The 12,638-nt window shown below is 59.0% G+C and overlaps 1 protein-coding gene across 1 annotated transcript; it reads left to right on the top strand.

Annotated features, from left to right (window-relative positions):
* Positions 1-9,428: 9,428 nt before the first annotated feature.
* JUNB (JunB proto-oncogene, AP-1 transcription factor subunit) lies at positions 9,429-11,249 on the top strand. Its single transcript, XM_045853135.1, has one exon. The coding sequence runs from the start codon at positions 9,710-9,712 to the stop codon at positions 10,751-10,753; it is 1,044 nt and encodes a 347-aa protein (XP_045709091.1). The 5' UTR covers positions 9,429-9,709; the 3' UTR covers positions 10,754-11,249.
* The last annotated feature ends 1,389 nt before the right edge of the window (positions 11,250-12,638 follow it).

Raw genomic sequence — 12,638 nt, 5'->3', positions numbered from 1 at the left:
AGTGACCCAAATCCACATATTTAAGGAAAGGTCCACGTGCCATCAGTTTGGGAGAGGAGACCCAACCTCAATTTGGGCCACAGGAATCTCATGTTTGGGCTGTAAGGGAGCTCCAACGTTGGCAGAGAAGAACAGTAATCGCTATTATGTGATGCAGAGAGTCACATTGTTGGGTGCTCCAGGTACCTTCAATGAAAGAGGACTAAAGCCCTTGTTTTGGGGCAGAGACTCTATATTTGGGGGAAGGATGCAACCCCCCATTTTTGGTGGAGGCCCCAAAAGTTTTAGGGATGATCTGAAGGCCCCCATTTTGTAGGGACAGATTGTGCCAGTCTGGGCCAGCAGCCCCCAACTGGTTTGAGGACCCCACCCCCTCCTGCCTGTTTCCAGGAACAGCTGGGCCCAGCCTGGGAAGTATTGCTGGGAAGCGAGTGACTCAACCCCTCCCTGCAGCCACAGCTGGACGCCCCCCCACCCTGTGGCCTTCACATCTGGGCAGAAACCCAGTCATGAGGGCTGGGATGGGGACCCTGGGCTCAAACAATCTGAGGATGGTGTCCCTCCCCCAGATCTGACCACAGCCAAAGGTGGACACCATGACACATACCATGGTGGATTCTGACAGGCCCTCTGCACTCCAAACACTGACATCCCTCCAAGAATTCCCATCTTGCCCCCCACCCCCACCACCTTGTGTTTGTGTCTGAGCCCATGTGAAATATGCTCACATTCCTGTAGGTGTGAGAGGGTGGGTCTGTGACTGTGTGCACATAGATGTGTGTGTCTGCACCCACCTGTGTCGTGGGGCCCTGGGAATGTATGCTACAGGCTACTTCTGTGTGGCTGGGTTGTTCGTGGGGTGGAGGGGTGGGGGGGTTGGGGCACATGCTCTCCATGTGAGACCTTGCTTTGTGTCTATAACCTGTGTCCTTTGTGTGAGAACTATGCGATGATCAGTAGTACCTCAGTGTGGCTTTAGGTTGTTTCTGCGTGGCTCTGTCCTACTTTCTATCCCTCATATGTCTTTTTGTGATAGTGTGACCCTCTCGTGTCCTTGGTTTGTCCATGTCCCCACAAAAATATGGATGTCCCTGTATGCAGCCTTTGGGTTTGTCTCTGTGACCCTGCTTTATTTTGTACACCCTCTTTGTGATGACTAAATGACAGCACGATCGGTCCAAGATTTTGTGTCTTACTTTGTCTTGATGGTGATGGTGTGGCTTTATCAGAGTGCCTGTGTATGCCATCTGTATATGAAGATGGCCCTATGTGTGTTCCCACCACAAATGGTGGGTGACAGGTGTGCCTGTGTCACTATCAGTGTCTCCATATGTGTCTGTAACCCTATCAGGGTTCGCTGCAGGACTGGCTAAAAGAGTGAAGGTTTGTGCCAACGTGTAGCAGGTGTATCCTTTGTGTAACACCGTGGGTCTTTGGAGAGTTTGTGACCTTGTGAGGGGGCGTAGTAAAGTCACACAGGACAGAGCACTCAGTGGAGGCAGCAACGTGCACAGGGGATGTCAGGCGCGCCGCATCCTGCCGCTCTCTAATGGGAGGGCTCCCTCCCCGCGCTGCGGGGGCGCGTGCGTCGTGCGTGACGTGAGACACGACGGGGATCGCTGCGTGCGTGGAGCGCTACGCGGTCGTGCGTGCAAGCGCGTGGAACAGGGATGGGCTAGTTGCGTGCGCGTGTACGGGGGCGGTGGGGGGCGCGCGGGGCCTGGTACTTGGGGCGCGGGTGAAACCCAGGAGGGGCCCCGCCGTTAACCCCTTCCTGCCCGACCTGAAACTTACGGCCCCTCAAAGGAGCGCTCGGGGGCTTCCCCGGGGCCTGGGGCCGTCCCTGCCGAGGGGAGGAACCCCAGTCGAACTGAGACCCTCCTCAGTTACCATAGGAACTGGAGCTTTCCTTGCGGCAAGCCCGTGCCCCCTCCCCTCCTGCTGTTCCTCTGGCTCCGTCGTCTGCAGATCACGGGCTTCCCGCTCCCGGTCTCTGGGGAAGGGGGTTGGGGTCAGGGAGGCCTGGGTATGCGTGACTCAGGCCAGCCCGGTGGTCCACTGACCGCAGCGGACCTTGCTACCCCTTTTCCGCCCCCGTGACTCATCCCTCTCGGCTTTCCCCTGTGTGACTCAGGCCCCTGGGGAGGGGGCCTGCGGACTCTGAGACCCCTCAAGGCAGGGAGGGGAAAGGGGGTGGGCAGCTTAGAACCAAGTTCTAGGAACCCTCGTGCCTCGGGAGAGGGGGTCTCCCTCCAGTGGGGGTCAGTGTCGTCCTTTACCTGAGCCTAACCAAGGTCACTAGAAGTGTTTCCCCCCACCTATGAATTGGCTGTCCACCCCCCCCTCCACCCCAGACTCCGGGAACCCAGCCCCCAGCCCTCCCCCCACAGCCCACAGGAAGTTTTGGCAGAGTCTGTCGTGGCGATGAAACGGTTAAAGCCGTTTTCTTATTCATTTCATCCAGGGGCCCCTTTTGACTCAGAGCAAGCTGGGTGCCCCCTTGAGCCAAGCCTCCTGGGGACCTCGTTCATACTCCACCCCACAAGTACCATTTTTAGAGAGAGAAGGTTAGGCGGTTGGTGAGCTGGCTGGGAGTCTCGGTAGCATACCCAAGAGCTGGGTTCAGATCCTGCCTCTGCTCTCATTGCTGTCTGGGTCTCAGTTACTCCACCTAAAAATGGGGATAATCATGTTCAGCTCGTTGTGCCGTTATGGAGATTAGGTGAATAATGGATGAGACTTTTTGCATCCAGAGCTGGGACAGGAGCAGGAAGGGGCCTTGGCCCAAAGGAGGACCCAGGTTCCTCCTGTCTCTCAGGCCTCAGTGTCAGGGTGTCTAGCAGGAGCAAGTCTGTGCCAGGCAGGCCTTGCCCCACCCAGGCACTCTGAGGCCTTGGGGTTCATCCTGTCCACCCTTGCCCCGGGCAGGCACCCAGGAAATGAGAGGCGGGACAGGAATGAGGCGGAACCTGTTGGGCTTGTCACCTCCCCACCCCTCACCCTCATTCTGGGGCCCTTACAGGGCCCCCACACTGCAGCCCCTCCCCCTGCTGCCCTGGACTCCTGGGTCCTGACCTAAGGGTGGCCCCAGGGAGGGGATGTTGGCAGAGACAGCGTCTAGGGAACATCCTGTGGACTGCTGGCTGGACAGACCAGACGGGAGGGTCAGCCCCTCCCCGGGCAGGGCAGAAGTCGGCTAGGGGCAGAGTAAACATGGCCCAGGGTGGCCAGACTTGGGGGGGTGGCATGGAGTGTACACATACACAGTCACCCTGAGAGAGCCAGTCCAGACACAAAAACCCCTGTCACCCTCGCCACAGAGAGACTGCTACCCTAGGACACAATGACAGGGTCAGACACACATCTGGACAAGATGACCCAGTGTGGGCTGTCGCATACAGACGCAGCAGCAGACAGACTCAGGAGCAAGATTGAAATGCTGTCAAACACACAAAGCCATCAACACTGCCCTGGCTGGTGTAGCTCGGTGAATTGAGCGTGGGCTGAGGAACAAAGGGTGGCCAGTTCGATTCCCAGTCAGGGCACATGCCTGGGTTGTAGGCCAGGTCCCTAGTAGGGGATGGGCAAGAGGCAACCACACATTGATGTTTCTCTCCCTCTCTTTTTCCTTCCCCTCTCTCAAAAATAAATAAATAAAATCTTGAAAAAAGAGAAAGCTATCGGCCAGAAGCATGCAGGCAGGGTGTGGGTGTACGTGACAAGGATAAATCAACTAGGCATACAGGCAAGATGGACACAATGTCACACATAAGCACAGAGAGACATTCAGGTGAGCACAAAGCCTGGCTAATCCAGTGGCATGGTCGCACACATGCTGAGACAAATGTGACAGAACAGATGCAGACAACGGTACATTAGACATAAGCTGGTGATGCATCATGTTGACAGACTCAGAGGGACAGTCACTTACAGTGCCTCAGTTGTACAAGAGGCGTTCGGACACACACTGTCAGATCCTGACACACAAAGCAACACGTGTGTGTGCACACCACATGCACTAGCAAGGTCACCAAGTGAAAAAGATACCCAGAAACACAAGAGAAAAACAAACCTACGATGAGACAGAGGGAGAGGATGCGCACCTGCCATGACAGAGAGCCCCCTCCCACGGTTGCACACATACTCAGAAGGCTCTATAGGCACCGAGACCTGCAGACACACACTGCCTCACTGGTAGCATTGACATATTGGACCCACTAACAGATGGGACAAATGTGAGAACTGACATACTCACACACGTGGTCAGGCCAGACAGTCACACCAAGCACAGTGAGGCACAGGCAGGCCAGTCAGACACTCACAAGCCCATTGACACAGGAACACCTGACAGAACCTGTTGGCTAGCATGCACACACCCCCCCCCCAGCCCCAGAGTTCACACAGACACACACAGGCCAGCCCCAGAACTCACACGTGCACACACACACACACACACACACCAGGCAGTCACAGACAGGCCACATCAGACATTCATAAACACACTGGCACAGAGACACCCAGACGCACACACCAGCCAGAGCTCACATGGACGCATGCACACATCAGCCTCAGACCTCACACACACATACACAGACCTCACACAGGCAAGCCGTGGACCTCACACGCACAAACACACACACCAGACAGGAATAGTTGAGCTATATGAACTCCAAACAACACATGCATATAGGCCAGCCATATGCGACCGATTCCATAGACCATCCACACACAAACCCACCACGCCCCCCACAAAGCAGACAGGCCCCACACAGCCCTGCAGGGTTGGGCTGACACACACACAGACACACACACTGGGGAGACAGGCCTCGCACATACTCTCACGGGCCCTGACAGGCCCGTCATACGCAGGCCCATAGCCGACCAGACGCACATGCTCCTGGGCCACACTGAGCTACTACGGAGCTCTGAACTTCCCAGTCTGTCTCTGTACCCAGCACCCCCACCACCGATCCCTGCACTTCCTCTCTCCAAACATTACCCTGGACTTCCCTCCCTCCCTCCCTCCCTATTTGTCACTTCCTGGGAGGCCTGGCTTAGCTGCTTCAGTCCCTAGTGGGCTGTAGACCCGTTTTCTCAGTGCATCCTCTATAAAGGAGGCACCCAGAATCTCAGCCAGGCCCAGGCCCCCCAAAACCTCACCAGCAGTGTATAATATGTGGGGGGGAGACAGAAGTAGTTTTATGGGGAACTCCCCTCATGCCCAGCTGAGTCAGCCTGAAGAGACAACCTCTCCTTCCTGCTTCCAGGAAAACCCAGCAGCTTTCTTTCTGGCAGAGGGGCTGAGGGACCCTCAAACCACAGAGGTGGGGTAGGGAGGTAGCTGGTAGGCCAGGGGTTCCTGGGGGAGGACCTCTGTGACTCTCAGCCTCTTCCTGCCCAGCTGCCTGTCCACACCCAGGGCAGGGACGCGGGAGGCTGGGTGCTATGACTTGTGGGTTCTCGCCCTGGCCTGCCCACTGGCTGACTCACTCACAGCCCCCAGCCCAGTTTCCTGGTGAGGGCCCCACTGGTCAGTGGGGCCAAGGGGGAGGGGGTCACTAGACTATTTATAAGAAGGAGAAGTCCCTCATGTCAAAGTCGAAAGCCCCGGAGAGATCCGTGGGTGGGGGTAGATGAACTTCCCCCTTATCCTGTCCCCACCCTAGGCCCTGGGCCCCTGGGTGTAGGGGGAGCCTGGGCACAGAGTCCTCCTCCAGATGCTGCTCTGGAGCCCAAGGTCTGGGCAGTCCCCAGCTGCATCTGGACACCCAGACCAAGAGGGGGAGGGGACTATTCCCACACCCTCTTCTAGGGGCCTTGGCGCCAGGAGAGCCAGTAGGGCAGTGTGAGGGGGTGGTGCTCAGGCCACAAGAGTGAGACTGGCAGGGACCTGGAACCGGCTGTACCAGCTGTGCTGGGCCCCGCCCTCCCTGGCTGGCCCGTTCCCCACCCCCTGCTCAAACATCCATGCAGAGTGCATGGAGCCACCCAACCCCATTCCAATGTGCTGGCCTGTCCCCCCACTCACCAGCACCCCTCCACTATGTGCCCAGCTCCTGTCCCCCCACCCAGCAGCACCCTTCCACTATGTGCCCAACTCCATTTCTCTCCGGATTAAAGAAGACCCTACCTGAAAGGGCCTGCAAAGCTTGGCATACAGTTGGTCTGCATAAAAGCCTCTCTGCCTGTGACTGCCCACAGTGTAGTGGCTATGGCTTTGGAGCTAGACAGCTCAGGTTGTATCTCAATTCCAGCATTCATAGCTGTGGGACATCCGGCAGGTTCTTTACTTTCCTGTGCCTCAGTTTTCTCGTCTGTTAAATGGGGATACATAGCATGCCTTTTGCTAGGTGGTTGGAAGCAGGCAATTAGTCTACTTAAACCACTTAGAAGAGTGTCTGGCCCATGGCAAGAGCTATATAAGTGTTAGCTATTAAAATAATAATTATTATTTCTCTGTCTGCCTATCATAAGTGTCATTGCTCACTGTCTGCATGACGCTAACCCTGCCCCCAGTTTGTCTCTCCAGCCATCTCTCCCTGCCCTGACTCCAACCCCCATACACCCACTTGTCCTTGCTGGGTCCTTGCTCTTCATCTTAGCCCCCTCTGGGCCAGCCTCACAGTTCTCCAAGACTCCCCTGGCCTGGCCAGCCTCAGCACTGGCCAGGGCTGACTCATCGTGGCCTCCTGGCCCGTGGGACCTGCAGGTTGGCTTCATGAGATGCTGCCTTCTGGCCAGACCTGCCCAGTCCCCTAATCCTGCCCACTGCGCCCCCGCAGGGCCCTGGCCAGATGTCAGCTGCAGTTATTAGCATGGGCGGGAGACACAGGCCTTGGCAGCCTGCCTGCCAGACTCAGCGGCCCGCTGGAATCTCCCTTGAGCCTGGAGCAGGGAGGGGAGCAGTTCAAGCTAGGGGAGGATGGGAGGAGGCACCCAGGGGTCACAAGTACCTCCAAAGACCAAAGACAGGGATGCCCCCAGATTCTTATGGGACCTTCCTCCCCAATGCCACTGCTCCACTGGACTTCCCCATGCCCCCACATAGCTCAGTTTCTCTTTCACCTCTTTCATTTTCCTTCTCTCCCCCACCCTTGGTGAGTTCTATGCCTGCCATACAAAGGCTGGCTAGCCCCATCCCTTAGCATCTCTCTACCCTAAGGAAACTTCCATCATTCCAGAAGATAGAGGCCTCTCTCTGAGAGAAAGAGACTCAGCTTCTCACCTCTTATAATGGCTCACATTTCAACTGTTTGGAAGTTCCACCATAAGTCTAACTTGAAGCCTCACCATCTAAACCTCCACCCAGTCCTTACTGGGGAAGGCGCTCTGGGTGCCCCCCAATTTTCTCCTTGGATTTTCAGGTCCCTTCTGACTGGTGGGAAGGGGGGACCTCAGATGAAGGAATACCCTGGGGAGAGAGGGAAGCCCTTCCAGGTATTCTGGATGGTTGACCACACTCCCGGACTAAAACAGGAGTAGGGGCCCTTGCTCACAAGAGTGAGGGAGGGTGCACCCCAGCGCCTAGAGTTGCTTGTGGAGAGAGGCCCCAGAACTCTTGGCAGAAAAGATGAGTACCCCGCCCCAGGGAGGAGGCAGTCGTGCCAGCCCGCCCAGGCGCCAGGGACGCCTGGAGGCATTGGTCCGCCCCCTCCGCGCCCAGTCGGGCCAGGGGCGAAGTCCGACCCAGGCCCGTGGGCAGGTGGAGACCTGCAGGGCTGGGTCGGGTCGGGCCAGGCCTGGCAGGACACAGCCCCAGAGCGACTGGGTGGGGCCGGGCCAGGCGGCTGTGGGGGCCCTGGGGCCGGAGGCTGGGGCTGGTCAGGACTAGCCGTCGGGGGCCCGGGCGCGCCCTGGGACCTGGCAGATACTCGGGCTCCCGGCTCCTGGCTGGGGGCCCAGGGACATGACTGGCCCCACCCCTTCCTGTGCCCTTATATGGGCGTCGAGGACAACTCCGGGGACCCCCTCCCCCAGCCAAGCGCAGACTCGGACCTGTTGCCACGGTGACCAAGACCCGCTCCCCTTCGGGTCCCCCTCTGTCGGGCTAATGGAATCGTCCCCTGACTGCCAGCCCCCAAGATTGCCCGCGGGCACCGCAGGCGGTACCATTGCTGGAATGGGGGGATGGTGACTGGAAGCCTCTGAGGCTGGGCGTGTTCAGTGCACCCAGCCTCCGCGGGGGTCCTGCGCCCAGGTTCCTCTTCTGAGGCTCAGAACCCAGCCTGACTCAGGGCGGGGTGCAAGGTCCCGTAGGATCCGAGTGACGGAGACTGGGCCGGGCTCCTTCCCCCAGGGCTGTTGCCACATTTCCTGCCGCCGAGTTCTTCCCCGGCCTGTTTCTAAGGAAGGAGTGGGGTTGGCGACCGCGCCCCGGCCTTGGGGCTGGGTCCAGGCATCTGGGAGCCGACGTGGTGTCGGTCAAGCCCAGGGTTACGGGGGAGGTCTTTGGGATAGGGACAGAGTATACAGACGCCTGGAGGTCACCATCAAGAGAGGGAAAAGTCATGGAAAATCCAGCAGTCCAGTTCCTCAGGGTCCCCAATGACCCTTCTCTCCCTCATGTCTCAACCGAGGACCCTCTGTCATGGTCAGTCATCTCAGCTCTGAAGATGTGCCCTGACCCTTCTAATTCCCCTTCATCAGAGCTTCACAGATGACCCCAATCTGTGACAGTGTGCCTCTCTTCTACCACACACATTTCCCCTGACTCACGGTACCCCAGGACCCTTACTCACTGTGCATATCTAGATCCCCTTTCCCATTTATGTCAGGCATCAGCCTCTCCCATGGACTCCCGGACCCCTACTCATATGTTCAGTAATGGGTCTTCAAACTCCTTCCCATACACCCTTTTCATCCCCCTACCCCACACACACTTTTCCTGGGCTTAGTCCCTCAACCCCACGCTACAAGGGACCCCCACTCAATTCCTGAGTCAGGCGTCTCGCCCCTTACTGCTCTCCCATTTACCCTGCTTAACCTTCCCGTCTCTCTATCCATAGCACTCCAGCTACTCAGATACTACGGATTCTTCAAGCCTTCTGTGTACAACTTAGGACCCCCGCACCCCCCACAAACGCTTGCTCTGTACCAGTTCCTCAAGCCCCTCATCGCATACTCAGGGGTATCATCACCCCCCCCCCCCCCGCAGCCACTCCGGGTGTGCCTCCGACCATCCCAGCATCCCCTTCCTCGCGCGCCCCCCCGGTCCCCTGAGCCCCTCCCCCTGCAGCCTCGCCAAACCACCCAGCCCGTGGCCGCTGTTTACAAGGACACGCGCTTCCTGACAGTGACGCGAGCCGCCTCCTCCCCTTCCCCACGCTCCAGGAGGGGGCCGCTGGGGGCTCGCGCGACGGCCAATCGGAGCGCACTTCCGCAGCTCAATCGCCGTATAAAGGCGTGTGGCTCCGGCTGAGCGGCTGGGACCTTGAGCGCGGCAGGCCAGCGTCAGAGCCAGCAGGGAGCGGGAAGCTGGGGGAAGCGACACCAAGAAAGCAAGCGCGCCAGAGAGGGGCAGAGGGACTCGCGAAGCCGTACAGAGCTTCCGCGCACGGCGTCCCGCGGGCCTCTGCGGGCCGGTGCCAGTCCCCGGGACCACGCTTCCAGACACCCAGTGAAGCCACCGCCGAGGACAGCTCACCGCTCGCCGCAGCGAGGCCCGGGGCGGCCCCGCAGGGACCACCCCCAGACCGCCCGGGCCGCCCGGATGTGCACTAAAATGGAACAGCCCTTCTACCACGACGACTCATACACAACCGCGGGATACGGCCGGGCCCCGGGCGGCCTCTCTCTACACGACTACAAACTCCTGAAACCTAGCCTGGCGCTTAACCTGACCGACCCTTACCGAGGTCTGAAAGCCCCTGGCGCGCGCGGCCCCGGCCCAGAGGGCAGCGGTGGTGGCAGCTACTTTTCCGGCCAGAGCTCGGACACAGGAGCGTCGCTTAAGCTCGCCTCATCAGAGCTGGAGCGCCTGATTGTCCCCAACAGCAACGGCGTGATCACGACGACGCCCACACCCCCGGGACAGTACTTTTACCCTCGCGGGGGTGGCAACGGTGGAAGTGCGGGGGGCGCAGGGGGCGGCGTCACCGAGGAGCAGGAGGGCTTTGCCGACGGCTTTGTCAAAGCCCTGGACGACCTACACAAGATGAACCACGTGACGCCCCCCAACGTGTCCCTGGGCGCCAGCGGGGGACCCCCAGCGGGGCCCGGGGGTGTCTATGCCGGCCCGGAGCCTCCTCCCGTCTACACAAACCTCAGCAGCTATTCCCCAGCCTCTGCGCCCTCCGGAGGCGCCGGGGCCACCGTCGGGACCGGCAGCTCGTATCCGACGGCCACCATCAGCTACCTCCCACACGCGCCGCCCTTTGCCGGCGGCCACCCAGCGCAGCTGGGCCTGGGTCGCGGCGCCTCCACCTTCAAGGAGGAACCACAGACCGTGCCTGAGGCGCGCAGCCGCGACGCCACGCCGCCAGTGTCTCCCATCAACATGGAAGACCAAGAGCGCATCAAAGTGGAGCGCAAGCGGCTGCGGAACCGGCTGGCGGCCACCAAGTGCCGGAAGCGGAAGCTGGAGCGCATCGCGCGCCTGGAGGACAAGGTGAAGACGCTCAAGGCCGAAAACGCCGGGCTCTCGAGCACTGCCGGTCTCCTCCGGGAGCAGGTGGCCCAGCTCAAACAGAAGGTCATGACCCACGTCAGCAATGGCTGTCAGCTGCTCCTTGGGGTCAAGGGACATGCTTTCTGAGTACCCCTTCTCCGTACGGACATTCCCCCTCCCCCAGCCTGGACGGCTGGACTCACGCCTCCCACAGAGCGAGGGAGGTGGGCACCGGCCCCGGGGGTTAGGGGCGACGAAAACAACACTGGACTCCTGCCGGCCGGCTCTGCGCCCAGTCCTTCCACCTCGACGTTTACAAGTAGCCCCTTTCACGTTTTTTTTTTTCTTCTGGAAATGGACTCAATTCATATTGAATATAATATATTTGTGTATTTAACAGAGAGGGGAGGAGGGGGCGATCGCGGCGGAGCTGGTTCCGCCGTCCGGTACTCAAGCCTGCGGGGACACTGGGGAGGAGACCCACGCCCCCCTACCCTTCCCCCTCTGCACCGTACTGTGGAGAAGAAACACGAACTCCCTAAATAGTTTATTTTAAGATGTGTTTGTGTGTGTGTGAGTTTGTTGTCCTGACTTTTTATTGAATCTATTTAAGTAAAAAAAAAAAACACCCGTTCTTTATTAATTTCTGTTGTCTTTTTTTCCAAGCCTGGCGGATGTAGGGAGGAGAGTATTGGGATGTCCCCACCCCAATGCTGTTTGTGGCTCGCTTCTGTATTTGTGTCCCCTCGCCAGGTCTGCCCAAGAATCTCAGTCCCTCCTCGCGTTCCCTGATCCCAGGAGTTGGAAAGTCCAGGGCGGGTACGCAGTCCAGCCACCCCAACACCTGGGGCAGGATGCTTGGGGCGATACGTGCAGTGCGCAGGCGCGACCCCGCCTAGCCGCGGACGCCGGGGCTTTCCCTGCTGACGCAACGGAAGCGCTGCCCTTATACGGGTGGATGCTGCCTAGTGACGCGGCGGCGGTCTCTGGGCAGATTCCGGGAATCCCCTCCCCCGCTCTGCCGGGCAAGGGCCGCGGCGCCCGGAAGGAGGCCGGGATTTTCCCAGGCGGGTGGCTGCCCGGGCCCGGAAAGCCCCAGGCTTGGGTCCAGAGCGTCCGAAGTGGGCGGGCCGCGCTTTTGGGGCCAGGGAGTCACCCAGAGCCTCCCTCCTCTGGTTGGCGCCCTGGCCCCACCGCGCCCACGCTCGTCTGATCTGACCTGGGTGAGGGGTTGCTGCTGCCTGCATGTTCTTGCCGCCTGGGTCCCCCTCACCCTCGCCAGGAAGGGCGGTGCCTGCCTGCCAGTTTCCCCTCCGGGTGCCAGGCCAGGATCAGGGCAACTGCCAGGTCTGGTCCTGCCAGGGCGGCTGCTCTGGCCGCAGAGCGCCTCGACGCTGACGCTCTCCCGGGGTTCCTTCCCGCACAACTATAATGGGAATGAGGACAGCTGGTGCGACCCCCGAGAGGGCAGGCTGGCCTGAGAGCTGGAAGCACTCAGAACAGTAGAGAAACCAGGCAACAGGGCCGGGATGGGCAGAACAGACACTTTATTAATTCATTTACAAACTACTGAACAACCTGGCCCTAGCTGGAGACACCGTCCGGACCACAGCAGGCAGACATATAATGAACAAGGAAACACGACTTGTAGATGGTGGTTATGTGCTGAGAAGACACAGGTCAAAGTAGTAGTGATGGGGCAAGGGAGATGAGCTGCTGTGGAGAATGGATTGGGAACATGGACCTTTAATGAGACCAGATTTGAAGACCAGCCAAGAAAATCCTGAGTAACAGCATTCTGCACAGAGGGAACACACGTAGTTCCTGTGTCCAGAGCAAGATCAGCCTGTTAAAGAACAGTAAGAAGCCAGTGTGTCTGGAATGGAATAAACCAGAAGGATGGAGATGAGGTCAGGAAAGACCACACAGGGCCTTGAGCAGAACTGTAGATAAAATTTCAAGGCTGAGATTAGTGACTTCAGTGGGTATTAAGCTGGATAGCAATATTAATGGGTCTGCGGATTAAACAAGC

Source organism: Phyllostomus hastatus, unplaced genomic scaffold, assembly GCF_019186645.2.
Source record: "Phyllostomus hastatus isolate PE091 unplaced genomic scaffold, TTU_PhHast_1.1 phas_contig_98, whole genome shotgun sequence".
Classification (NCBI taxonomy): Eukaryota; Metazoa; Chordata; class Mammalia; order Chiroptera; family Phyllostomidae; genus Phyllostomus; species Phyllostomus hastatus.
The sequence above is the reverse complement of the archived record's forward strand: the minus strand, read 5'-3'. Positions and strand labels throughout refer to the sequence as shown.